We start from the raw sequence: 25,594 nt of genomic DNA on the forward strand, positions 1-25,594 counted from the left end.
CTCATTCTCTGTTGCTTACTTCCTTCTTAAGAGGGACTGACTGGTGAGAATCCTCAGCAAGGCTCCAAGGCCCTGCACGCACACCTTGGGCACCAAGTGACTAACTGGAAGGAGCAAGACTTTTTTAGTGTCGCCTATGGCCACCAGTGACTGCTTGCACGTGTGAACAGGGACAAAGTGAACTCTCTTGAGTTTTTCCGACTCCTTTTATTTCCTAGGAGACCCGAGGGCGTCCTGGGTCACTGATCATATAGCCTGGGTCGCAGACTCCAGTCCGTCCCCATCCTCCTTGGATAACCAGCCACGGCGTCCCGCAGCGCCCGAAACACACTTTCGCCCTCTTCCCGTGAAGTTGTGCACGCGTACTAACCACCCCACCAGCAGTAACCCGCGTCCACCTAGCCCAGGCAGAGCTGCCTCCCCAAGGTAAGCTGTTTACGCGTCGCCGTCCTGGCGATCCTCCCTGGACAGCTGCGGCAGCGACAGCAGCTGCGCCGCGGCCCGGAGCTCCGGTCGCTCCTCCTTCCTCCCTCCCGGGTCTCCGATCTCACTCCTGCGGGCCACTCACACACTCGCAGCCGCCGTCACACACCCGGGAGTGTGTGCGGGACCCAGGGGGCGGGCAGGCGCGGGGGCACTCCGCAGCCCAGCTCCTCCGGGACCGTGCTCCCGGGCCAGCCTCCCTCCTCTCTGCCCACCTCAGTGACACCTGAGCAGCCACTGGGCGGTGGAGGTTGCAAGGCCCGCGGGACTGTGTGGCACCCCGGAGAAAACAGAGCCGGGGGCGGGGCGGCAGCGCAGACCACCGCCTTAGCGGTGAGGGACGCACGCCGCAGCCTATGAGCTCGTGAAAGTACGGCGTGGGGGCGGGCCGGAGGGCGGGCCCCGAGGAGGAGGTGGCCCGGGCGCTGGAGGCGGGGGCGGCGAGGAGGAAGGGGAGGAGGCGGAGGCGGGCGCGGTGGTGGCGGCGGCCGGCACGGCGGCGGAGGCGAGGTTGTGCCCCGGACTGTGTCCACCAAGCTCAGCGGCTGTTGCCTGTGCGTGGAGAAGCAGCGGCGCCGCGAGGCAGAGGAGGATCGCGGGCGAGCGCGGCGGCGGGACGTCCACGGCGGCCGCGGCCCCGGCGGCGGCCGGCGACAATCGGCGTGGGGAAGCAGCGGCGGCCGCAGCGGCAGCCGCCTCTCCGCCACCGGGACGCCGAGGCGCGGCTGGCGGCGCTGACATCCACGGCCCTGCCTCTCCTCCCTCGCCCCCGGCCCTCCCCATGTGATCGGTCTTAATCCCGACCGTGTGCGCGCGTGGGGGCTCCATTGCGCGGCGCCCGGTGTCGGTGCCGGGGTGGGTGCTCGCGTGCGCTTCTCCTCCCCATCCCCCGCCCCGTCCCCAAGAATAAAAGAAGAACCGGGAGGCGTGCTCAGAAAATAAATAAATAACCAGCACACACGCGCAGCCCGGAGCGAGGCGGCGGGGCTGGCGGCGGCGGAGGAGGAGTGAAGGCGGCGGCGGCGGAGGAGGGACGCGCGGAGCCGGCAGTAACTTTCGAGCCAGCCCAGAGCCCGGAGCTCCAGCCGAGCGGTTTGCAGCGCGGCGGCGGCGGCGCTGAGTGTCTGGCCCGCCGGTGCGGTCGGGGTGTGCAGTCGGACGGGACGAGCAGCGCGTCGCTGTCCCCCCCTCCCGGCGGCTGGAGATGTCCGAGCCCAAGGCGATTGATCCCAAGTTGTCGACAACCGACAGGGTGGTGAAAGGTAAGCGCAGCGCCGCGGCGGCCCGGGGTGCACCGAGTGCCGCAGGCGCCCGGCCGCCCCTCCCCCGCCCCGGTTGTCCCTCTCCAGCTCGCGCCGGGGACCTTCTAGGATCTCCTGCAAGCGGCGATCCCCCTCCTCCGCCGCGCCCTGCCCCCACACCGCCCACCCGGCCTCAATAGGGGCATTTTTTTTTTTTTTTTTTTTTTGGTGGACGGGGGGCAGCAGTTGGCAAATGGCTGAGCGCCTGGGAGGCGGTGGCGGGGGTGGCGGTGGCGGGAGGGGGCGCCCGGGGAGGGGGGTGACTGCTGGCAGGGTGTAGCTGCTGTGACAGAAATAGGAAGTGGGTGGCTGCTCGCGGGCTTGCATGGGATCGGGTTTATGGTTTGCTCTTTGTAGAGGGAGGGGAGGTGATTTATGGCTTTTAAAAAATTAATAGGGCATTTTTTATGTGGCCGTGGCTTGCCGCGGACTGGCTCGCCCGGGCACGGTGCTCCAGGCGCTCCATTGCAGCAGTTCCCGGGGCGCCCCCTCCCCCTCCGCGGGAAGGGCCTGCACAGGACTCGCGAGAGAGCGGGAGAGCGTGGGGGGAGCCCAGCTCCGGCTGCCGCGCGCCGCGGGGGCGGGGGGCCGCGGGGCGGCGTGGGGGCAGCGCCAGGCGGCGGACGACCCGAGCCACCCCCACCGCCCCGGGATTTCCCTGCAGGCCCGGAGCGACGCGAGCGGTGGCGGTCCTCCGCCGACCTCCCTTGTCACCCATGGCTGGCTGCCGCCGACCTGTCATTGCTCTTAAAGGGTTCCCTGCTGGTGCACGCCTCTAGGGTGGGAAGCTCACCCTGATCCCTTCCCCCAGGCTCCTGACACCCCCTTGGTAACGGGCTATTTGATTCGCTTATTGCCAAGGATGACATGTATTGTGTACAACTGGCAGAGGTGGCTCTCGGTTGCTGGCTAGGAGAAGCCTTGGGGATGCTTGGGGTGAGGAAGGGGACAACGTGGTTGCCCTTTCTATACTCCTGCGGAGGAGGGATCCCACCATCCTCACTGTATTACAATATGGAATGGGGGAGGAACCGAAGATCCGCAAGGATTAAATAGTATCACTTATTCTTGGGGTCAGGGTACTGAGCAAAGCCAAGATGGGCACCAGCCTGTGCAGAGTATGCCTCTGAAACTGGAAGCAGTGGTGTGTGTGTGTGTGGTGTGTGTGTGTGTGTGTGTGTGTGTGTGTGTGTGTGTGTGTGTGTGTGTGTGTGTGTGTTATATGAACAGAGATGGTGTCTTATGCAGCCAGAGCATTCAGTTAGAGTGCAAAGCAATCAAGTCATTTGCTCCAGGAACACTTAGGTGAAAGTAACCCGGCACCCAAAGACCAAGATACATAGTCGATACATAGTCTCTGGAGTCTTAGGAAAGGATCCCTGCTGTCTTTCACATTTGCTCGGTTTTTAGGTTTTTAAAGTTGTGTGTGTGTTTTATGTTCTCTTTTATGAGAGAATAAAAGATCTTCTCTCCTTTTGGTTATATTGGTATCATTCCTACTTCAAAGTAGGATTCATAGTCAAAATAAAGAGGGGATAGATCTGCAAAAAAAAAAAAAAAATAGAGCTACAGAGGCAGAACTATCTTTTCTGCAGGCATGGATCCTTATGTAAACACTCGATGCAAATCCATTCCAAAGAACTGTGTTGTATTAAAGGCTTCTGTTGGCTTAAAAATTAAGACCTTTTGAGTAAAATACCAGAGAATGACCGATATCTGTGTACTGTGTGAAATTTAGGTGTAACTCCAATTAAAAGATAACTTGTTTTCTAAACAATTAAGGTAATAGTTTACAATTCACATGATACTTTGTGTTGGTAGTGGAAAAAAAAGTACTGTGTACACGTAATGTCACATTCCGTGTTTTAAATCTCAAAATGTGGCTTTTTCAAATGGGAATTTAGATTGACATTGTCATAAACTTAAACTAATTGCTCATCCATTCTTGATGTGCTTATCAGTTAATACGGCAGAGCCAGTGCTCACCCTGTTCATAGCTCTTTTGCCGAACGTTTCAGTGTTGTGTTATTATACATGACTTCTCCCATTAGTACGTAGGCACACCCATCACTCCAAAATTTCGATTTATGTATTTTTGCAGAAGTGAATTATAAATGTGGGCTGTAGATCCAACATAGGAAACGTTAATTTCCTGCCTGTTTTGATGGGGATCCTACTGGAAGATTTTGTTTATAGAAAAATATTATTGATGACTCCTGAGTTTAAGGTGGGCACACTGCCATGGCTTAGGTTCTTTTATGCCTTCTTGCACATTTTATGTCATTGGCTTCAAAGTCCTGACATAAGGTTCTGGTGAACATTTTGTCATTCATAAGATTTTTCAGGATTAGTATTTTGAGATGATAATCCATTTTGATCCTCCTTGAATATTATATACACGTTTAATAAGCAGAAAGCAACACGTATGCTGACTGGGAAAAATAATAGAATTATTTTTTATATTAAAAATATACATAATACGTATTAGGCAGAAACATGATTTACTCCAGATTTTCTGAGAACCTCCTGTCATTTGTCATTCTTGAAATCATTCCTTAACACAGGAAATGGTTTATCTTTGAGGAGCTGTCTTTGCTCTTGAGGCCTTGCTTCCTTTTATAAAGTGCATCTGTAGCTCTGTTTGATACATATATTCAGATCAATCCTTTGGCATGCCATGGCTTTTTTACAGTTATCTTTATTGCTATGATATGGCTTTTGCTGGATGACAAATTGCTGTTTACAATGACTCTGTGCTTGTGGTTTTGTTTATAGTGTATGATGGCAGCTTTCTACAGCTCTCTTGATTTGTGCTTCTAGAATGCAACTTTAGAAAGGTAGGTTGAGTTTTGAGCCTTAGTGTCAACTGTGGTAGTGTTGAGGCTTGTTGAATCTGCTACAGCATGTGCAGAACCTTTCAACTTCAAGAATGAAAGAGGAATAGTGGCTGGAGGGATGACCAGCATTCACTTAGATTACCTCCAGAAAAAAAATGACCTCAACTAGCAAATCTACTTCTGGTTTATTTGACTGTCCTTAAATTTAAAAACAGATACAAAGTTGTTAGGTTTCAGAGAAAACATTTTGGCAGGCTGTTTGTTAGGAACCAGTGTAATTTGATCCATTTACTTATTTATATTTTTGGAGCATACCCACTGTTCATTTTGAGAAAGACTGTATATAGGTTGAAGGCTTACTCGAAACTCAAGGAACTCTTGCTGCAGTCTTCAGAGTGGGATTCCAGAAGTGTTTCCCCAGGCCTGGCTCACATTATGTCTTAAAGATACTGAATAGTGTAATCAGTAGAAGACTGCAGTCAATAACGTAACTAGCTCTCTTCCCCACCCCTGTGTTCTGGGTCCTCTGCAGTCTACTCAAAAAGTTACTGCAGCTTTGCTTTCTGGTCACTTTCCTCTGTCCTCTCTGTAACGTTCCTGTGTGGCTGTAAAGTTTTGCTCTGTGACAGTTAAAAGTATGTGGAGCAGAGCACACCGTGATGTCCAGTTTACGGCAGTATTCTGGCTCTGGACAATTCGTTTCTCATCTTCACAGATTTTATAATGGGCCTCTTACCTTATCCCAAACTGATTATAATAATAGACATTTCAGAGTCTGGCAGGCTGTCAAAGGGTAGATTCCTGGGAAGAGTCCTCTAGGTTGTGCTCTGTTCTCCTCTGCAGATGTTTGCTTTTGCTTTTGGGGAGATAGCTGTTCTGCCTTCTGTCACCTTTGAACTCTTCATCAGGTGCAAGTACAGAAATTCTGGGAAGACATCTAAGATCATCCAAGCAAGAGTGTCAAGTAATTACTGTTACTCAGTGATGGCCAACTGCTTGCTATCAATATCTGCAGCTGAGAAATAATGTTGTGACTATTTAAAAAGAAAACAAGAATCCGATACTTCACTCAGGACCATTGTATTTGCACATGGAAACAAAGTAGCAAATTACACTGTTGGGGGCTGTCAAGAACTCTTTTCAAATTTATTTTACTTACATTGTAACTAATTAACTAATAAATTAATTTGCCATCAGTTCATTTGTTTCATTTGTCTGGCCTTCCTTTGGAGTATAGTATAATTAATTGAAATTCATTATCATTAAACATCAACATTTGGTGGATAAAGTTTACGTCAGCGCTGGCTCTTAAGAAAGGCATTTGCTAGTAGAGCTAATACCAGAAATGACATAGTTCTGACATGGATGATATACTTGAGTGAACACAAAATGAATGCTGCTAATTATAAATTAGGCTAATGTATTCAGTAATATTTACTTTCAGGATTTCTTAAAAGCAAATGTAACACAAATTCAATGTGCTCAAAACAGTTTGTTGGAGACTGAGATTTTGGGAAAGACCAGTGGTTTTAAATGTTATCACCTTTTAGAAGAACTAAGGGCAATGTTGTTTGTTGTTATTATTGTTTAAAAGCACAGACACAAATTCTTGCTTAATAGACACTGTAATTTAAAGATAGCCAGGAAAAGGTAACAACCTAGCTGCCTTAGAATCTAGTTAATGAGATTTATGCTGACATTGATGTTCAGTAAAAATATGCCATTTTGAATCAGTTTCTTCTTCATGACCTGTTTAAAATGGTAATTATAGAGACTCAAAAGTATGACTTGGATGCCCTGCAGTCAACTTTGACAGTTGTCCTCATATGGTATCCCTTATCTTTTTGTGCCACTGAGTAAAGTTGAAACTAATTATAAAGCCAAATACAGAGTCCATTTGGAGTGTTGTTGTCAGGGAATGGCGCTGTTCCCATTCCAGCCTTTAGTGAGTCTAGTTCACCATTGTGAAGGCTTTGTGAGAATGTGCTGGAACTTTAGGAATTGTGAAGGTAGGCAAAGAGTGACTCAGCGGTACATTTTATGATCATTAAAAAATAATTGTGTCCGAGTTTCAGCAATTTGCTGGTACAGAAATCACTTGATATTTAAGAGGGTTATGATGAGATCTTGAATTCTTCTCTAATTGTAGGTTCTGTCTTCTAACTTAACAGACCACTTCCATCATGTGGGATAAAGAAGGCGGGTGTTTCCTTGGTAGCAGTAATTTACTCACTGCTGGCACCTAAGTACAAATGACAACACGTTATGTGTTTTCAGGTCCCTCTAGAATGGTCACAGTTGGGAATATTCAAAGCCACAATGCTACTGGCCTACAGCAGTAGCTTGTAATGGCATTTCTAGATAACCAAAGAAATGAAAACAGAATAGTTGAAATGGTATAGGTGAGGCTAGAACGCAGGTAGGCGAATGGTTTCTGTGGGAAAAAAAAAATGGCTCTTTTTGCTGGAGAGTAGACACTTGTTTTGTTTGATCAAGGATCTTGTTACATTTTCTTTCCCATTTGCTTTACTAAATCACGAGCTGTGTAGAAACATATTTGCTTTATTTCTGTATTAGCAGAAATATACCACTCTGCTGCTGTGTTTGGGAAACTGTTATAATCTTGTTTGATCTTGGCATGAGGTTTACTGAGGAAATACTGATGAACATGGCTTTCTTTTAAAGTGTGTAACCAGAGCTAGAAATAGTATACTATGCTGAAAAGTACTGTATCTTGAAGTTGCTGCTGTAAGTCTCTGTCTGAATTAGTGGTGATGGCATTGGCCAACACTGCTGTTCTTGATGAGTATGTTAATTTCCGGAGGAATTTCAGGGGAAAGTATCACGAGTGCTATCACTGGATGTAGTCAGCCGGTGAGAGGGACATGGGCCCTGAAATGGGATTTTGGCCTTGCAGGCTAAGTCTTTAGTACGTCTGTTTTCAGTGCTTCAGCATTTTGTTTTGTCTTATTTTGCGGTACTTCTGCCTCATGTATGAAATTACCAGGCTCACTTTGTGTCTGTGGGAAAGCACATACTCCTTCCTGATTAGGGATTCAGAAGAGTGCTGAAGTCTGATGTACCATCCACTTGGGGACCCCTTCATACTGCTAGGGTCTCAAATTCATTTCCAGCCTGTACTAGGGTAGCAGAAATTAGAGTCCCGCCAAGCAAGTAGCAATAGTATTATGAAAATACTCCATTTTTGAAATTAAAGTAGATATTTTTGAAACCATCACAGGAAGGAATAGGGGTGCTCAGTTGCATCGTCCCCCTCCGTTGTGCTGGGTCATGCTCGCTGATAGCTACGCTTGATAGCAAGGGCCTCAGGGCTGCAGGGTGAACAGAACAGGAACGGGGCTCTGTGTTCTCCCTCACACTCCCTAAGCTGTGCTCTGGCCTCATAGCAAAATACACAGCAGCTGGATTTTTAGACTTGGGAATGATTTTCTGTGAAGTTCCGTGTCTTGCAGCTAGAAATGTTGAATGTGCCTGCAGAAGATGAAGGCAAGCGAGGAGGGATCCGAAATTTCTAGATGCTGCTTCTGATTGGTGGCACACCGCCTCCTGGGAGCGTGTGTGTGTGTGTGTGTGTGTGTGTGTGTGTGTGTGTGTGTGTCTGTGTGTGTCTGTGTGTGTCTGTGTGTGTCTGTGTATGTGTGTGTATGTGTGTGTAAATTAAGAAAATAGTTGCTGGGAGCTGTGAAGTCTTCACTTTCCACAGCAACTGTGCTTCCTCCACGTTCTTTGGAAAGAATTGCTAGTTCTAATTCAAAATGTGCATTTATTTCTGAGGAATACCAAAATGCTTTGGAAGTTGCAGCATGTGGGATCCTAAACCTTTCTTAAGGTTGCTGCATCTATTTGGAAGTGCATAAAGGTGGTCAATGTTTGTATTCAGAGTTGTGTTTTGAAAGTTTGGTCCAGCAGACCTGTGGCGTTTACTACAATGCTTTGCCTGTTATGTTCTCAGTAAATACTTGTTTAACGATTGAGCGCTGTGGAGTTTTCACGTGTGATCCTAAGCCATAAACAGAAGCAAATTCTGTGTGTTTTGAGTGTTTTTTTTTTTAAGTTCCGACTCCTTGTAAACGGTTATGCACGGTGACGGGAAGGCTCCTTCTTCAGCCCACTCAGGACTGGAGGATGAGAAGGCGGAGGCACAGCTGTGCTGAGGGCGCTTTTCTTGTTTGGACATTTGAATTGGCCTTGTCTGATGAGTTTCAAAGCTAATTTTTTTTTTTTTTATCTGACCTTGAACTTTCGCTTGAACTCGAACATTTTATTTTGTAATATTTGTTCTTAAAACAATCATTTCTGATGATTGAGAAGATACGTTATTCATCTTATACTGGATTTATTGGGTGATTAAATGTGTCAGTCGTTGTCCAGACTTTGATTTCAAGAGAAAATGACCTGATAAATTTTGAAAGGAAAAAAAAAAGCCCTTTTCTGTGGACATCTCAAACTGCTATTTTCTGCCATTTTTTTTTTTTTTTTTTTGTAACTCACAAGTGCCATTCTTACCCTCGTAGCCTCCTGTCATCCTCTGGCCTTGAAACGCCACTGGACACCACCCAGCTGGAAGATGTATGGGCCATGAGAAGTTCAAAAACCGTGGCACCGACTCTGCTGCGTCCTTATTTGTACTGAGTGGTCTTTGAGCCATCTGTTGACATTTGTTTTTGAGTATCGTGTAAGCAATGCCATTTTATCAGATTAAATTAAAAGTGCAATATACATTCTCTTAAAATGACAGGACCTGAATCAGCGTTTGTGCTGCTTTTTACAAAGGAATTTAAACTTTTTTTTTTTTTTTTAAACGAAGTCTAGCCTTGATGGTTTGTTGCATATATTTAGTGTTAGCTTTCCGGGGGTGGGCCTGATTCTTGGGATCACAACAGTACTTGTTGTTACTTAGTTCAAGACATTCGTTCTTGAGTTCGGACTCCTCTCTTGCACCTCTCCTGACACCGTCAGCTGAAGTTGAGGGACTCACCCCAACTCCTGCACTGACCACCTTGCTAGAAACAGGTTGCTGCCACGGTGTGTTGAGTTGTCTGTCTCCCCTCCTCAGGAGGCGGAAAGCCCTAGAGCAGTGGCTCTCAAGCTGCGGGTCACGACCTCTTTGAGGGTGAACTGTCCTTTCACAGAGGTTACCTCAGACCATCAGAAAACACAGGTATTTACATTACAATTCATAACAGTAGCAAATTAACAATTATGAAGTAGCAACGGAAATAATTTTATGTTTGGGGGTGGGGGTCACCACAACGTGCGGAACTGTATTAAAGGGTCACACTATTAGGAAGGTGAAGAACCACTGATTTAGAGAGAGGGTCTTGCTTTAGAAAGCCAGCTACACTATAGGAAGGTGATCCATAATTGTTACGTGTACGGATTAATAGACAAACTATGAGATGAATTTCAGTTTTTAAGTTGTGGAGTTCTATTTTGAAGTTTCCTTCAACTGAAGTCCAGATTGGCTTACAGACATCTGATAATTTCTTGATTTGTGAGCCTCAGTTCCGTGGCTCCCTGTTAGTTAAAAGGTCCACAGAAGGCTGTGCACGCTGTTCAGTGATGGATCACTAGCCTAGCCATGGGCAAGGCACTGGGCTGCGTCCCGGGAACTGGGGGAGGGGAAAGTGTATACATTAATTTTCCTCAGTGGTTGATGGCTGGTGGTGATTTCTTTCAGGTTAATGATGAAAGTGACGAGCAATTGTGAGGCCTTGATCATACATCCATCGCTGTACAAATGCAAGTTTGTAGCCGTGAGTTTACAAATTAAAACAGATGTAAGAAAGACATCACGCATTTGGATAGGAAGTGGCTGAGTACAAAAATACCAATAACAAACTTTTGGGACTAGTATATGAATAATCGAGGCTGCACCCAATTCTCCTGTACCTAAACAGTGTTAGAAGCACTCAGGTATTGAATTCACACCGCTCAGGAGACCTAGTAAGTGAGGTGTCTGCCCTAAGCCCTTTCCACAGGTGAGCTTGGAACCTGAGCCAGCCCACTCTGGCTTGTGTACCTTCTTCAAGCAGGTCGGCTTGGGTTCTCCATGCTCCACTTTCTTTCTGTGCTAGCACATGGGCTCAGACAGCCCAGTGTCCGCTGTCTTCCCCACACAGAAATAGTTTCATTTCAGGGCATTGAAGATGTGGGGCAACTCCAGTGGCTTGTGCAAAATATTATTAAATTATGATTTTCTGTATTCGCCAACAGGAAAGGAATCTTCGTTGCTTTCACTTCTGGTCAGAATCCTTTTTGTGTTTGGCTTTGTGTAAAACTTAGGGCATGGTGAAAAAGCGAGTCCTGTGACGACGAAAGGCTTTGCAGCTGTGCCAGGATCTCCAAGATTTCGAATTCTGATTGAGGAAAAGCTGGGTTGTGCTTTAACCAAGGGCTCGGGTCTGAGGTTACTTCTTTGAGTATGAGATCACACATACTCAGATGAGCCAGTGTTTGGCAGCATCAGGAATTTAGGTCACAAATTGAAAAAAAAAATTAACCAGGTTAGGGACATTTAACACCAGAATAGATTATTTTGGTGTTTTAGAACAAATAGTTATGACCTGTTTTGAGTGTAAAATGTGAACACGTAGTATACTAAAGAGTTGTTTGAATTTTGAGATTTTTAAAAATAGGGGTAACCTTGGGAATCCAGCTTTCCATCTGTCTCAGAGCCCTACCTTTATTTTTTTTTAATCTCTTAGTCTAATTCAGGTCTGGGTCTAGGTCTGACAAAACAGAGTCTTGTGGTAGAATATGCAGCTGAATTTTAGCTAAAGCCACTGCTAATGTGGAACCCCTGTCCAGCCTTCCTGATGGATGGGAACATTGCCATCTCAGGCACGGATCGAGGGAGAGGGATCTCCCGGCTTCGTCAGGCCTCTTACTCACTCCTCCTGCTTTCCCAGACATCTCGGCCTGCAAGAAATGCTTTCTCCCGTCTGCTGTCTCATTTCTCTAAAACTGAATCTGTTGTGTTCCAAAGAATGTGCTTTATCTGTTTTCTCTGAGAGAGTTCATTCCATAGTAAATCAGCACCCTTGTTCCTAAGGTCTCTAGCTGGGTAGTTTCTAGGTCATTCTGTATATTATCCGTCATCCTTTAAATCCAAGTCAGGTTATTGGAATCCTTGAAAATGGAGGCGTTAACAAAGGTTGATCATGGCTGACCTGCTGTCATGGTACAGCAACACTTTGAGCTGGGTTCTCTCATTGTGGTTTGTGGCTCTCCTGTGCCTCTCTGCTGACCTGTAAGCTGCCTGAGGCTCAGGAACTTCTCACAGATAGGCTCTGTCCACCATGCCGTGTCCTTTGACGGAATAAGGATTGCCACTGTCATGATACTCTAAGCTTTGAAATTCCTTTTATCTTCTCCCAGTCCCTTGCAGCTTTAGGATGTCTAACACTTAATCCCTATAAGTAGGAACATCCCTGAACCTAGAAAGTATTTGTGCCTCACCAGTGACTTTCTATAGCCTTCCATTCATAATGCAGGAAAGCGACAAGGATGGTTTCGATAGCACAGCAGCTTGGTGATATGAGTAGGCACATTCCTTCATTAATCTCACAGCACTCCACAGTGGCAGATTAGCATCCCACTTGACCAGAGCCACTGTGCCCAACTGAAGGGCTGTGGATAAACAGCTTCGAAGACCATTCAATTTCATTACCCCGATGGATTAAATGTGATTTGATAATACGTTTCACTGAGATTTGAAGTCAGCCATGGGCCTGCAGCTGTGGTATCAGAGAATGTTGCTGTGTTAACTCTGCTCCGAAGTATTAATTACTGATAACAATGTACAAACATTTGTAAGTGTTTCACAAGTGGATTCACGGTTCCCCATGAGAGGGTGCTCTCTCCTGTGTCCTGACCGGAAGCGATGGAGCCACAGCTGTGCACTATGAATGGTGGTGGGCAAGGCACCTAGCCTGCAGCCTGCTTGATCTTGCTTCAAATTGTGATGTATTCTAGTAGTGTTCCTGGAAACTATGCTTGTATTTCTCTGAACATGTTGGATGACCACTCATTAGCCTCCACGTGCCATCGTGCTAGTACTCTGGGCAAGGGCCGGTCAGGTCTGGTCATCAGAAAGGAAGGTATGTCTTGGACCTGCAATGGGAAGATACTCCTTTGAGAGCAAGAGAGCAGAGCTTGGGGCATGAGGTGGGGGCTTCTGGGGACATTTCAAAGTTCCTTACAAAGTTATGTCTTCACTACATGTCTCAGCAGCTACTTTGTATGGACTTCTTTGGTTAGTTATATGTTTAAGAGAAAATTGATGTTTTGAAATAAAATTTTCTGACATGGCATTATAACATAATTTAGTGAACTGACTAAATTTTCTGTACTTTGGTAGTTACTGATGCCCAGGAAAATATCTCGTGCCTCAGGAACCCACCTTTTATAAATTTCGTTCAGCGTCCTAGACTGCCTTTCCCCCATTCCACTAGGATACATTTCCTGTGGTAGATAACCAGGCTTAACCTGGTGAGTATAAAGTGGGCATTGGTCACTTATCAAAATGTGTTTGATTGAATCCATCCATTTTGGCTTTGTAGGCTTCAGACTTAAATGCCACCCAAAGTGGCTTTATACTATGTTCTGGGGCCCAGCTTAAACTAGGCAGTTTGTGATGGTTAATGTCCAGTGTAGGAGACAAAAATCAGTTTTACATGACAGAGTAGTTGTAATTACTCTCCTAGCAGAAGATGCCCCACACCGTGGGAGCACAGAATCGAGAGTGATTGACTCTGTTCAAAGGCTGCAATTCTATTTTTAGCAAAAAGAAAAGTAACCTATCTCAGTTTCTTGGCTGTTTGAAGTGACACCAAGCTTATTTTATTTTAAATTATATGTCCTTCAGTGTGTGTGTGTGTGTGTGTGTGTGTACGCGCGCACGCGCGCACTTATGTGCATACAGGTGCCCAAGGAGGCCAGAGGCTTAGGATCTCCTGAGAAGGAGCTGTACACAATTAGTTGTCACAATTTGAGCTATTTGATGTTGGTTCTGGGAACTGAACCTGGGTCCTCTGCAAGAGCAGTACTCCTGACCACTCACCATCCCTGTGGCCCTGTTACCTCAGAGTAGAGGGATTTCAAAGGAACTGCAAGTGATGGGAGTTTGTACTTGGAATTCTGTAGCTATTCTAAGTCATGAGTCCTGCGTGATAAAACATAACTGTGGGCTATTGAAGACAGGGCTGATTTTAAAAATCAACTAGTTCAGCTATTTAAGAGATAGATAGATAGATAGATGATAGATAGATAGATAGATAGATAGATAGATAGATACAGAGAGACAGAGACAGAAATAGAGACAGAGACAGAGAGACAGAGACTGATTCTTAGCCAGAGGTAGTAGTGTATGTTTTTAATCCCCATGCTTGGGAGAGAGAGGCAAGCAGATTCCTGTGAGTTTGAAGCTAACCTGGTTTACATAGAGTTCCAGGAAAGCCAGAGCCAGACAGTGAGACTCCATCTTCAAACAAACAAACAAACAAACAAACAAACAAACAAACAAACAAACGACTCTTGTGAGATGTCTAAGAGGCTGCCTACCTTACCATCCCCAACCTCCCCAAACACTTGTAGTGAAGAGGCAGTATCAGGACTTGGGAGACACATTAGTTCACCTCTGGATACATCTGGATTTGAGCCCTGCATTCTCTATATGTCGCGGCATGTCCGTGGCAGGAAGCCATGTACCCATGTTGAATTCATTTGTCTTCTTGAAAGAAGTGATGATGCTAAGTTTGCAAGGTTGGGACAAGGGGGAAAATTATAGGCAGAAACGCCAAGCCTGGCTTTGCATTAGGTATGCATTTCCTTATTTCCTGCCCACCATTTCTCCTGATGGTTTGGGGGCCTCTACCTTTGTGCAGAGACAGTTTACATTGGTCACCGAAGGTTCTCGAGTGTTCAGGTTCTGTTCCCTTTGAGTAGATGGGCTTTTTGCTCCATGGAGTTATTCTGTTTTGTTTGAGGCTCCTCTTGACTGAGTCCTGCATGTTGATGTTCTTGTGTCTCTTCCCTCATCCTTCTGGGCAGTCTTGTTTCCTCCAAGTCATAGGGCTGATGATTGCCTGGAGACTGATGACTAGCACATCTATATTTACAACCTGTTTTTTCCCTCTGGAACGATTTCTCAAGCCCTACGACAGTTGCTATGTATGGGTGTGGTGCAAATAAAGTGGGGAATCTGTTCGGTGTTTCCTGGCCTGGTGAGGTTGCCACTATCCATCCGGCCAATTAAACATGTCACTCAGTTCAGACCTTTGAAATGTTTCTATCCTGTTGTAACAACCTTCTAATACTGGTCTCCACTGTTACTGCCTCCTGTACATTAATTTTCTCACATTATCTCTGGAATGCATTTTTTTAAATGAACAGGTTATACAGGGGCATGTAGCTCAGGCTAGCCTTAAACTTGATGTGTAGCTGAAGATGGCTTTGAGGTTTGGTCCTTCTCTGTCCCTAGTGCAGGGGCTTGCTCTACCATGCCCTGTTTATGTTGGGGACTGAACCCATGGCTTCATGAGTGCCAGACAAGCACTGTACCAACTGAGATGTAACACTACTCCTCACTATTCATTCATCTTTGTTTTACTCGTATGTAGAAATTCATACACTTGATCCCTATGAATATATGAAGTCTGAAAATATTTATTAAGCACATGCTACTTGTATTGAAATCATGTCACCACCTCATGAAAGTGTCAGTCCCTGACTACAGAGAGATGAATGTGTTGACAATGTGTGCGTTCTGTATGATAAAAGTTGACTAAAACATACTAACCTACCTTTAATTAAAACATAATCACTGTGGCACTGGGAATTGGGTTCTGTAACTGAGTTGCAGCCCTAGACCATTTTGTCTCACCAAGTTACCCATGCTGGCTTTGAAAATGCCATCCTCCTGCCTCAGCTAGGATTACAGCTCTGAGCCATCAGGTCCTGATGTTGAACTAAATTTTCAAATCCAATCTAGACCTTCCATGGATACCAATGAGCTTTTCTCTTTAAAAGTCTGAACCTCTTAGACACAGCTGTGTGCTGTCTGCCTTTTATGCACATAGTGTATCACAGGTGTATGCAACACAGTGTATCACCAGTGTTTGCAAAAAAACAACATTCTCTCCTCCTCCACTGCAACTTTTCAGGGTTTATCTACACACTCCCCCTCCCAGATGGTTAGTGTCATGCCTGGAATATAATTTTGCCTTTTTTAAAAAAATCAAATTGAAGGAGCTATTCATATATGTATATGCATCAATATCACAGAAATGATGATATTGGCATTTTTCTCAATATTGTACCTGCAGTTAATATACTCCAAGTGGTGTTATGTTGTGTAATAACCTCGTTTTATCTTCTCACCCTATCTTCACAGAATCTTCATGTGATAAATGTATAAGCCAGCTAGGCCTCCTTTGCTGCAGCCTTTGTAATTTCTGTATAATTCTAAGCATAACATTTAACAACTCAGCTGGATTTAATCTTGCTAAACTACTTTAATTAATTAATTTGATGTTTAATTTTTCATTTTATTATGAATTTGATTATTCATTTAATATTTTTGTTCTAATTCATGTCTCAGTAGATTTGTCTGAGAATTTACCTAAACCTGGCAAATTCATTTTCACAGAAAACACATTCTCAGATTCCTATTTTAGGTTCTGTACATATAATATTGGAAAAAATGGGAATGTGCTAAGTAGAATCTTATAGGTTCTGTTTGAAAAAAAGAGAGGGAAAAAAAAGGAAAACAACAATTTACAAAAGTGAAAAAGAGAAAAAAAATGGAGGTGCTTGGGTCTTCAGTGCTCTAGGAATTTCCTTTACCTAATTGGTAGCTTTTTCTTATCGAAACTTTGAAAAGATACTCAAAACAATTTCTAGGGAGACGGCTCAGTTGGTAGAGTACCTGCTGCAGAAACAGGAGGACTCGGCTCTCAGCTCCGGCCCCCAGGTACACTCTCGATGTAGTGAGGTGTATGGAGCCCCACATTGGACGGGACTTCAGAGACAGTCCAGCTGAATGGATGAGCTCTGCGTTTGGTGAGAGATCTCGTTTCAAAACATCAAGTGGATAGTGACTGAGGAAGACATCTGAACGTTGATCTCTGGTTTCCACATGAATATGTACAGACGTGCATACGTGTGCATGCTCATCTGCTCATGTGGGCACGTACCCCTCCACACACACACATCAAGTCCAGTGACTTCATTCTTCACATTATTATAATTCCAGAGAGCGGGAAATGCATCTTTCAGGAACAATGACTGGAGATTGTTTCTCATTGGCGAGTATTATGCAGTACACTATTTAACTTTTACTTTGGGAGAGAACACTTGATTAGTTTGTAGGCTACATTGTTTCTTCACAGGTTCTTGCTCAGAGTAAACTAGTGACACATGGAATGACTTTATGGTTTCTGAACTTTGGTTCTCAAATCATTGATGCCATTTGAAGTCTGTCTTTCAGGAGGGTGGTCTTATTCCCAAGTACCTTGTACACTCACTGCAGTGAGTGGGTCCTTGAATGAGTGTTGATTCAGCAATGGCTCCAGCAATCGTGGCTACAAACCCTGAGTTTTCATCATAGTGACACTAATTTGAAGAGAAAATACACAATTTCTTTTTGAGTGAAAATAGACTTTATGAATGAGTTTATTTTGAGACAGGGTCTCATTTTAAACAGTTATGTGTGTGTATTTGTTGATATGTGTACATGAATGCAGGTGCTTCTGGAGGCCTGAACGGAGATTGGATCCCTTAGTGCTAGATTTCCAAGCAGTTGTGAGCCCCCATTGTGGGTGCTAGGAACTGAACATGAGTCCTCTGCAAAAATAGAGTACTCAACTCTTCAGACCTGAAACAGGGTCTCTGGTAGCCTAGGCATGTCTCTAACTGGCTATGTAGTTGAGAATGACCTTAAACTTCTGATTTTTTTTCCTGTCTTTTTTCCTAGTGATAGCATTTCGGGCACAAATCAGTGTGCCTGGTTTATACAGTTCTGGGGATGAATCCTAGGGCTTCCTGCATGCTAAGCAAACACTCTTTTAACTGACCTACACCCTCAGAGGGGGACTTGTTTTTATATAAAGTTCTGTTGGTGTTGTAATTCACTTTGAGTGTGTGTTTGGGGGTGGGGTGGGGTAAGATGGGCAGTGTATTTGTCTTCATTTTAGAGATAACTGAAGCTCATGAATAACAGGATTGGAGTCTTAAACTAGGATTTACTGAGTCCAAACACGAAGGTGTTGCTTGCTAGGAGATACTCTGAGGTGACATTTTTATTGGATCCGGAGTCTTTCCTGTTGCTGAAAACTGAACAGTGAATCTAGAGCTGGTTATTGCACGCTGCTGGCATCCACTGCAGGGGCTTTGCTCTCTTAGCGTCCTGCCTGTGTTTCTGTCACTAAAGCAAAGAGAGGAAGCCACACGTAGCCAAAGCGAAAGCCACTTCAAGGAGGAGTCACATGAAACATTCTGAGGAGGGAGTCATGTGGTTTCATTGTAGCATTTTTAGATGCAAATGTGAACTGTTTTGAGATCAGAAAATTTCATTTACTACTTTTAGGATTCTGTGACAAGGGCAACCACCGTTGTACTTTTAAACTGAATATTTAACACTTCTTGAAGAAAAGGGTGATGGTGATGGTCCGGAATTCTAATGCTTCATCCAAAGCAGGTAGTTGGAGAAATTTGTTTCTTGAGTGCCCCACTGATAAACATTTCTGATTTAGCCGAAGCTACTTTGACTGATGTTGTGAAATCCCATGGTTAAAGTAGTTGAGCAATCCCATGGTTGAAATGGTTCCAAGTTACAGGTATAAGAGAAGATGTACACACTCCCTGCCAGATCCTCAGGTCTCTACATTCAAATATCTCCAGTTTCTTACCGGGCCTCTCTTACTTTTCCTGGCTTCATGATGAGTAACTCTGGGTGTGGGAAACGTTGTTCCCTGCTTTTGATTCAACTTGGGGCCACATGCATGCTAGGCAAGTGTTCTTACCCTCCAGCCGCATCCCCAGCCACTGGACATATGTAGCTGAGGCAGGCTCTCATTGATGGATTTCTGGGGTGTGCTCTGCCTCAGTGTTATTTTTACTGATATTTTCCCTTTTGCTCGTAGGCTGAGCAGCTTAGTGTAGGGTAAAATTTTGTGCTTCTCAAGGTTTCCAACTGTGAGGTTTGGTGAATGATGTGATTTAGTTCCACAGTGATGGAATTATCAACGCTAATGTATATTTTAAAATGATTATGTAATTATGCTACAGATGATAATGGTACCATCTGTTCTTATCTGAACTTCTGTCCTGTGGAGAGAGTTCCAGAAGTGACTTTTGCTTTTGATTGTTTGGTCTGTATTACTGTTCTCCTCGGCTACTCATGGATTTTGTCAAGTCAGGAGAGGGAGTGGGAGGAGAATGTGTCACTTGTAGACACAGCGTGGCTGTGGCTGTGTTGTCTTGTCCACCCAGCCTGCGCGTTGTCATGTGACCACAGACAGCCTTTTTATGCTTGTATCCCAGGGCATAGAATTCTGGGAAGTTCAGAGTGCAACTTGTTGCTATGTCCAAGAGTCTTGTTTTGAACCTGGGGAGAGAGAATGGATGTGGTGGGATTATGGTGCTGACAGTGCACCGTCTTCAGGGACTGTCCATTTCCCTTTCAGTTTGCCCTTCCCTTACTGTCATTGATGTGAACTAGACTCCATTGGATTCAAGTTTAGTTGATGCCTTGACTGATTTGATGTCAGGTATTTCCCAAGTACCATTTCTCTTTATTCCCGAGGTAGCTTTTTTGAGGTGGGACAGATGCAAACCCCGTCAAAGAAGTTACAGAGCTTGTTCATGGCTACAAGACCAGTGACCAATGAAGCTGGGGTCCAAAGCCAGAGCTGAACCCTGCTTTGAAGAATTTCCAGTGCTATGGAGGCTAAAGGGTTAGGCAGGTGGCTTGCTGGACCTGTGCTGCAGAGTGATGACCATTTCCTATATTCCTTCTATTTCTTTTTTTCCCTTGAGGAAGAAGTTTAAAGCAGCCCCCAGACATCATGTTATCCAATGCACAGACGTTGGCAATGGGGCTCATGTTCCCCTCCATAGCAGAGCTGGAGCTTGAGGCATGACATGCGGAGTAAATGGATAAAAGACATAGTTTTCTAGAAAAGTGGTTATATCTCTGTTGTCAGTCTTGATTTGCTCGTTGATTAATAAAATTCAGATGAAATCATGACATGAGAGTACGGACTCTGGGCTAAGAACAATCACTCATGCTTAATGCATATTGGTTCATTAATTTACAATAGCCCTATATTCTATAATCTTGTCTTTGGGGCCTAAATTGCTTCTCAAAATTTTATCTATTTTACATAAAAATGAATTATTTTACATTGCCTTGAATTGTGAAATTTTTCCCACTCTCTCACTTTCTTATGAGGGTCTTCTGAGACAGTCTTTCTCTTGAGGTCTTCTGAGTTAGTCCAGGTGGCTATGGATCCAGTGTTTGGAGTCTGTCCAGGAACTGCCTTTCTCTCTGAGTTAACACATGGTAGAAAAATGAGGGGTCTGTCTGGGGCTGATACCACATGTGTCCTCTCTTGTAATTACCTTGAAGGTGAAGATTCTTACATATAAGTTTCAGGGAGACATAATTCAGATTATAGCAGTAGCTATTTGCATGCATTTTGGCATTAACTATGGTGTCTTTTTTTTTTTTTTTTATGGGCATGATTAGGCATGCTTTTGCTGGCACAGAAAAATGTGCTGTGAAGAGAGTGACTATTATTTACTTAACATTTAACCAGAAAGCCTAAGTATGTTCAACAGAGCTCATTTGACAAGGTTCTGGGGCCGAAATACTGAAGGACAAATGAATGAGGACTGTTTCAGTCTTAATATGGGTGTAGGGAAAAGGCCAGCCCTTTGCGTGTGTGTGTGTGTGTGTGTGTGTGTGTGTGTGTGTGTGTGTGTGTGTGTGAGGGGGTGGGACCCTACATGGTCTTCTTAGTTGAGACATCCTCTCTTGCGACAGCCACCTTGTGGCCGGCTTGTTTTTCCTCTTTCTTCAGAGCACTGCTGTGGAAACGCCTTTCTTAAGGCCCTAAGTGCTGCCTTTTGCCTCTGCAGTTCTGTCTTGTTTCTGTGTGAAATTCTCTTTCCTCCCTTGTGTTTGACTCTCCCTTGGTACAGAAGCTGTTTTCCTTCTAGTACTGCCACGTTAGAGGCCACCTCACTAGTTCTCGGTGTACTGACACGGACCTCCCCTTTCATGACAGATGACGACAGATGAATCCTGCTTCTTGGTCCTAAGATGAAAATTAAAAAACCAAAAGTGCACCGCCACCTAGAAGGTGGAATTTGTTGTCATCTGATGGGTGTTTTGGTCTCTGTAAATATTTTGAAGCCTCAGGGCAAGAATTGCTTTGCTTGTTTATTGATACAACAATGCATTCTAAGGTAACACCCAGTGCTGAATTGGCCTTGTGTTTGTTTCTTTATATAAATGTGTGTGGTTTCTGAACCTTGTCTTTAAAAAGAACACTTTTGAGGCCAGCCTGGTCTACAGAGCCAATTCCAAGACAGCCTGGGCTACACAAAGAAATTCTTGTCTTGAAAAAAAAAAAAAAAAAAAAAACAAACCCAAAAACTAAAACAAACAAACCAAAAACAAACAAACAAACAACCCCCCCCCAAAAAAACCAAAACACCCCCAAACCATTGCCATTTCTCCCAATGGTATCAGCATATTTTCTTAAATTCGTTATACTATACCCTATTTCTATGTTACGGTTAGAGATACATTGAAAATAAGAAAATCTGCTGTCATGGAGTTCATTTGTATCATCTATAAATTATAGGTAAGAGAACTGAGGCACAGTTTTGGGTCACATAGATCATTGGTGCATGTAAAAGCACAAATCACTATTGTATTGTGATGAGTCATTTGACCAGAAATAATACTAATCAGAAACCCTTCCTTGTCATGTGAACAAAGATAAACAGTCATGCACACGAGAGTGTTCTTCCTCTCACTTCTGTGGTGCTGTACCATTGTTAGGTATATAGCCAGCCAGGGTTTTTCCATGTTAGAATACCCACCAATGGTTCAGACTTACTGTTTTAGCGGGAGTCCATCTGAGTATTCCACTCAGGGCATTTTGTGGTTATGATAATCTGTTTCAAAATACAATTTTCCTTAATCACATATTATTTTGACTGCATAGAAATAAATAAGCAAACAATTGTGTTTCAATTGGTATAGTTTCGGTGCCTTACAGGGAATGCTGCCTCCTCTCTGCTGTCTCACATAGAAACTGGAAGCAGCAGTTGGGAAAAGCCTGCTTCTTGAACATAAGAGATACACAACAAGGCTGGGCATGAGTATTAATTATGAATGGTTTCTATGACATAGGTTTGATACCTTAATTGTTCCTAGCGTTAATGATTATTATTTATTTGTTTTTGGCTTGTTAACCTTCTGAACTCCAACTTCTGAAGTCATTTGAGATTTTCTTTTTCTCCTTTAACATGCTCCCTGCTTACAGCGATCAACTCCTGTTAGGAACTGCTGTCAATTTTTCTGTCATCTGACACATTCACAAGGGATGATTTGGGTGTGTATTAGTACGTTGCCTATCACTGTGGCCAAATACCAGAAACATCTTAAAGGAGGACCGGCAGATTTGACTTTCAGTTTAGTCCATACTGCAGGAGAAGGCATGGCAGCGGGGCCAGCCCCCAGTGATGGGAGCATATGGTAGAAATACATACATCACCGCTGGGCCAGCAAGTAGAGTACTAGACTGCAGTCAGGGGTGGTTAAAACCTCCGGAGACCCTCCCCTAGTGACCTTCTTCCATGATTTAGGCTCTACATCCCCAAAGTTGCATAACCTTCCAAAATAAGGACAGACAGTTGGGAACTAGGTATTCAATTCTAGGAGCTTATGAGGGACATTGGCATCAACCATAACAAGTTGTAAAAGAATATGTTTTGGTTTCTTGAGTTTAGTAGCCTGATGTGTGGTATGAAACTTTTGGATACTCTTGTAAAAGACTAGCTTATAGGACTTGGGGTTCTAGAACTTAGTTGGAATTAAGGACGTGCATGTGAGTGGGAGTCAACTCTAAACTGGTTATGTCCACTAATTTGTAGCTTTCCATGGTATCAGGGCAGACAGCCCAAACTAAGATAAATTCCACTCTCCTTTTATCTTTATTGACTTTATTTTCTAAATCAGCATAAAAGCATTGGATGCCATGATGACATCTTTGAGAAAAGTTGTGTTTTAGTACGTTCTGCCTCTTCATCTCTTCACCTCTCTCAGTTCTTCCCCCTTTTAAATAATAACGGTGTTTCAGAGAACTTTCTGGTCTTTTAAACCAGTTGCAGATTTAAGGGTTAGCTCAGTCAGGGTCTGAGTGTGATCAGCAGAAACCCACATTTAGGAAGTTGGCGTGGTAGTGTGTAGTTGTAATCTGTGCTGTGGAGGCAGGGGCAGGTGGCAAGCAAGGCTTGCTTGCTAGCCTAGACTAACTGACAAGCCCTAGCCCAGTGAAGACCCCTCCTTTAAAAAAAAAAAAGATGCTTGGTGCTGCCTGAGGAATCTCACCCAAGATCATCTTCTGATCTCAAATGCACATACATACATGATGTGTATATACACCCTCCTCTACACACACATACACACATAAACACACACATAACACACACACACACACACACACACACACACACACACACACACACGGTTTCATTTATCAGTTTGGATTATTTCTGAAAAAGAGAAATGATTTGCTGACAAACATTAATTTACCAGACATTAGCTCCATGAGCTTGCCTTTAAAGAAGTCTTCTCTCCTGTGTTTCATGTACTTCTGATTTAAAAGACATTAAACATTTAATTGAATGGTTGCCTTATCAGTCAGGACTATTTTGAAGTATAGAAAACTGTATGGAATGATTAATGAATGCAGAGAAGTGAGAATTGCCCAATCAGTTATCACCTCACGTTCTATAACCTTATCTTCAGCTTCCAGTGGACTTAATATTTGTATTGAAAACAGTGAATCCTGACTATGGGGTTAAAAACAAACACAGAGGTTTGAACACTATTTTGATTATGGATGCAGTTGCTGGAAATTGCATTACTGCTTTTAGGTGTGTGTGTGTGTGTGTGTGTGTGTGTGTGTGTGTGTGTGTGTATGCACATGTGCACCTATGTCTGCTACATACACAACAACACATGTTATGCTTTCAGATGTCAATTTGGCTTTGTTAAATTGACAGTTGCGAAGGTTTTGGTAAGTTGGGAATGTTTTTGAAAGAGAGGAGATGGAGGGGGAGATGGGGTGAACATCACGGGGTGATGAACATTAGGGAGAAATAGAGAATTTTCAGGACATTTGTTCAGTTGTATGAAAATCATTCCCCCTCCCCCCAGCTTCCCGCAAAACTTTTGTGAAATCTACCTGTTCGGGTCCATAGTTTGATGGTCTTACTTTTTTTTCTGCTTTATCTTTGAAGACTGACCCCTAGGGAATTAGCCTAACTTGGAGGATGTAGCAGGGTCCTAGAATGCCTGCCCATGCTCAAGCTACAGATGCATAAATTTCATGGTACTGTCTTCGGACGCTGACTTAACAAGGATGTGCTTGAGACCAGCTGGGAAACTATATGCATACGAGGGCCTCGATGACTTTAATAGTTGAAGCAGCTTTTATATCTAATTTCTTGGCAACATTTTTTTCTTGTGTTCTCCATTTTGGTATTTACTCATGATCTTCCCATACTTTAGGTGACAAATACCTCTTTAAACTTAGGGACACCCTCGTTGATAGAAACTTACCTTAGTAATCACCTGATATAGTCCCCTGTGATCTAACTCTGGAGCAAGGTTGGTAATTTTGTCTAATAAATGTTGGTTCTTCATGATACAGTTTGAAAGCGATTCTCCCAAGTGAAAAGCCCCATCTACAGCATTTGATTTTTGCCTGTAATGAGAAAAATCCAATGGAGTAATACATTGTTCTTAAGAAATTACACTGGGTCTATCAGTCCCATTACCTCAAGTTTCTTTGAAAGATGGAAAATATGAATGAATTAGGAAACACATGCAGATTCCTATGCATACCCATGGTGTTACTTTTAAATATTCATTCTTTAATTCTGTAATAGTACTACTGAAACTCATTTTGAGCTTAGAATGTTGACCCCCCAGCCAAAAGGCACAACATATTTCCATGTCTGCTGTGTAATCAGGTCAGCCTCGAGGTTGAGTTCTAGCTAGTGTAAGGAGGTGGAACTGTTGAGTGTTAGACCTGGGGCATATCCTTAAAAGGCTATTTCTTGCCCTGATGGCTTTAACCTGGCTTCCAGGAACACAGATGTGATGGCTGAAGTTTTTGCAGTCATTTTAAACCACAGGAATGAGAATCTTATACTAGAGAATATAAGGTAGTCTGAGGTGGTCAGGTAAAAGGAATCTGGTGATGAATTTGTGGTTTTTACCATAGGAAGGCTGATAATCTACTTTTACCTATTCTTTGTGTGAGGTAAACTTATGTTTTCATTTAAAATATTGTTATTTTAAGATATAGTTCACTTCCTGTATGAAAAGTTCAGTGAACACAATTATTGTTGTGTGATTCACTCACTCCCCCAGGCAGAGTGCTACACCTAGTGAGTGACTCTGATTCTCACAGGTAAATGTCGGTGGATAAAGTGACAGAATACCTGGAGGAGAAAGGACAAAGGACATGGCCCTGACTTTGAATCCTACTCATTGCAAATGCTCAGGAAATTATTTAGCCTTCTTGAGTCTCAGTTTCCTGTTCTGCAAAGCCAGTTACAGTGTGCCTTAATCTGCTCTAATCAGGCATCTCAGACTGTCGTCTGGACACAACCATGATCATGGTATCAGTGCGGTTGAGGTCA

At 44.0% G+C, this 25,594-nt stretch overlaps 1 protein-coding gene across 2 annotated transcripts in view; it reads left to right on the top strand.

The window, feature by feature from the left end:
• Positions 1-958: 958 nt before the first annotated feature.
• Positions 959-25,594, top strand: part of Ppp3ca (protein phosphatase 3 catalytic subunit alpha) — a 290,863-nt gene continuing 266,227 nt past the window's right edge. For both annotated transcript variants that reach the window (XM_028857473.2, XM_028857476.2), the window contains exon 1: positions 959-1,745. In XM_028857473.2, the coding sequence (XP_028713306.1) occupies positions 1,688-1,745 (58 nt within the window). In that variant the 5' untranslated portion in view covers positions 959-1,687. The remainder of the gene's footprint in view (positions 1,746-25,594) is intronic.

This window comes from Peromyscus leucopus, chromosome 6 (genome assembly GCF_004664715.2).
Source record: "Peromyscus leucopus breed LL Stock chromosome 6, UCI_PerLeu_2.1, whole genome shotgun sequence".
NCBI classification, from domain to species: Eukaryota; Metazoa; Chordata; class Mammalia; order Rodentia; family Cricetidae; genus Peromyscus; species Peromyscus leucopus.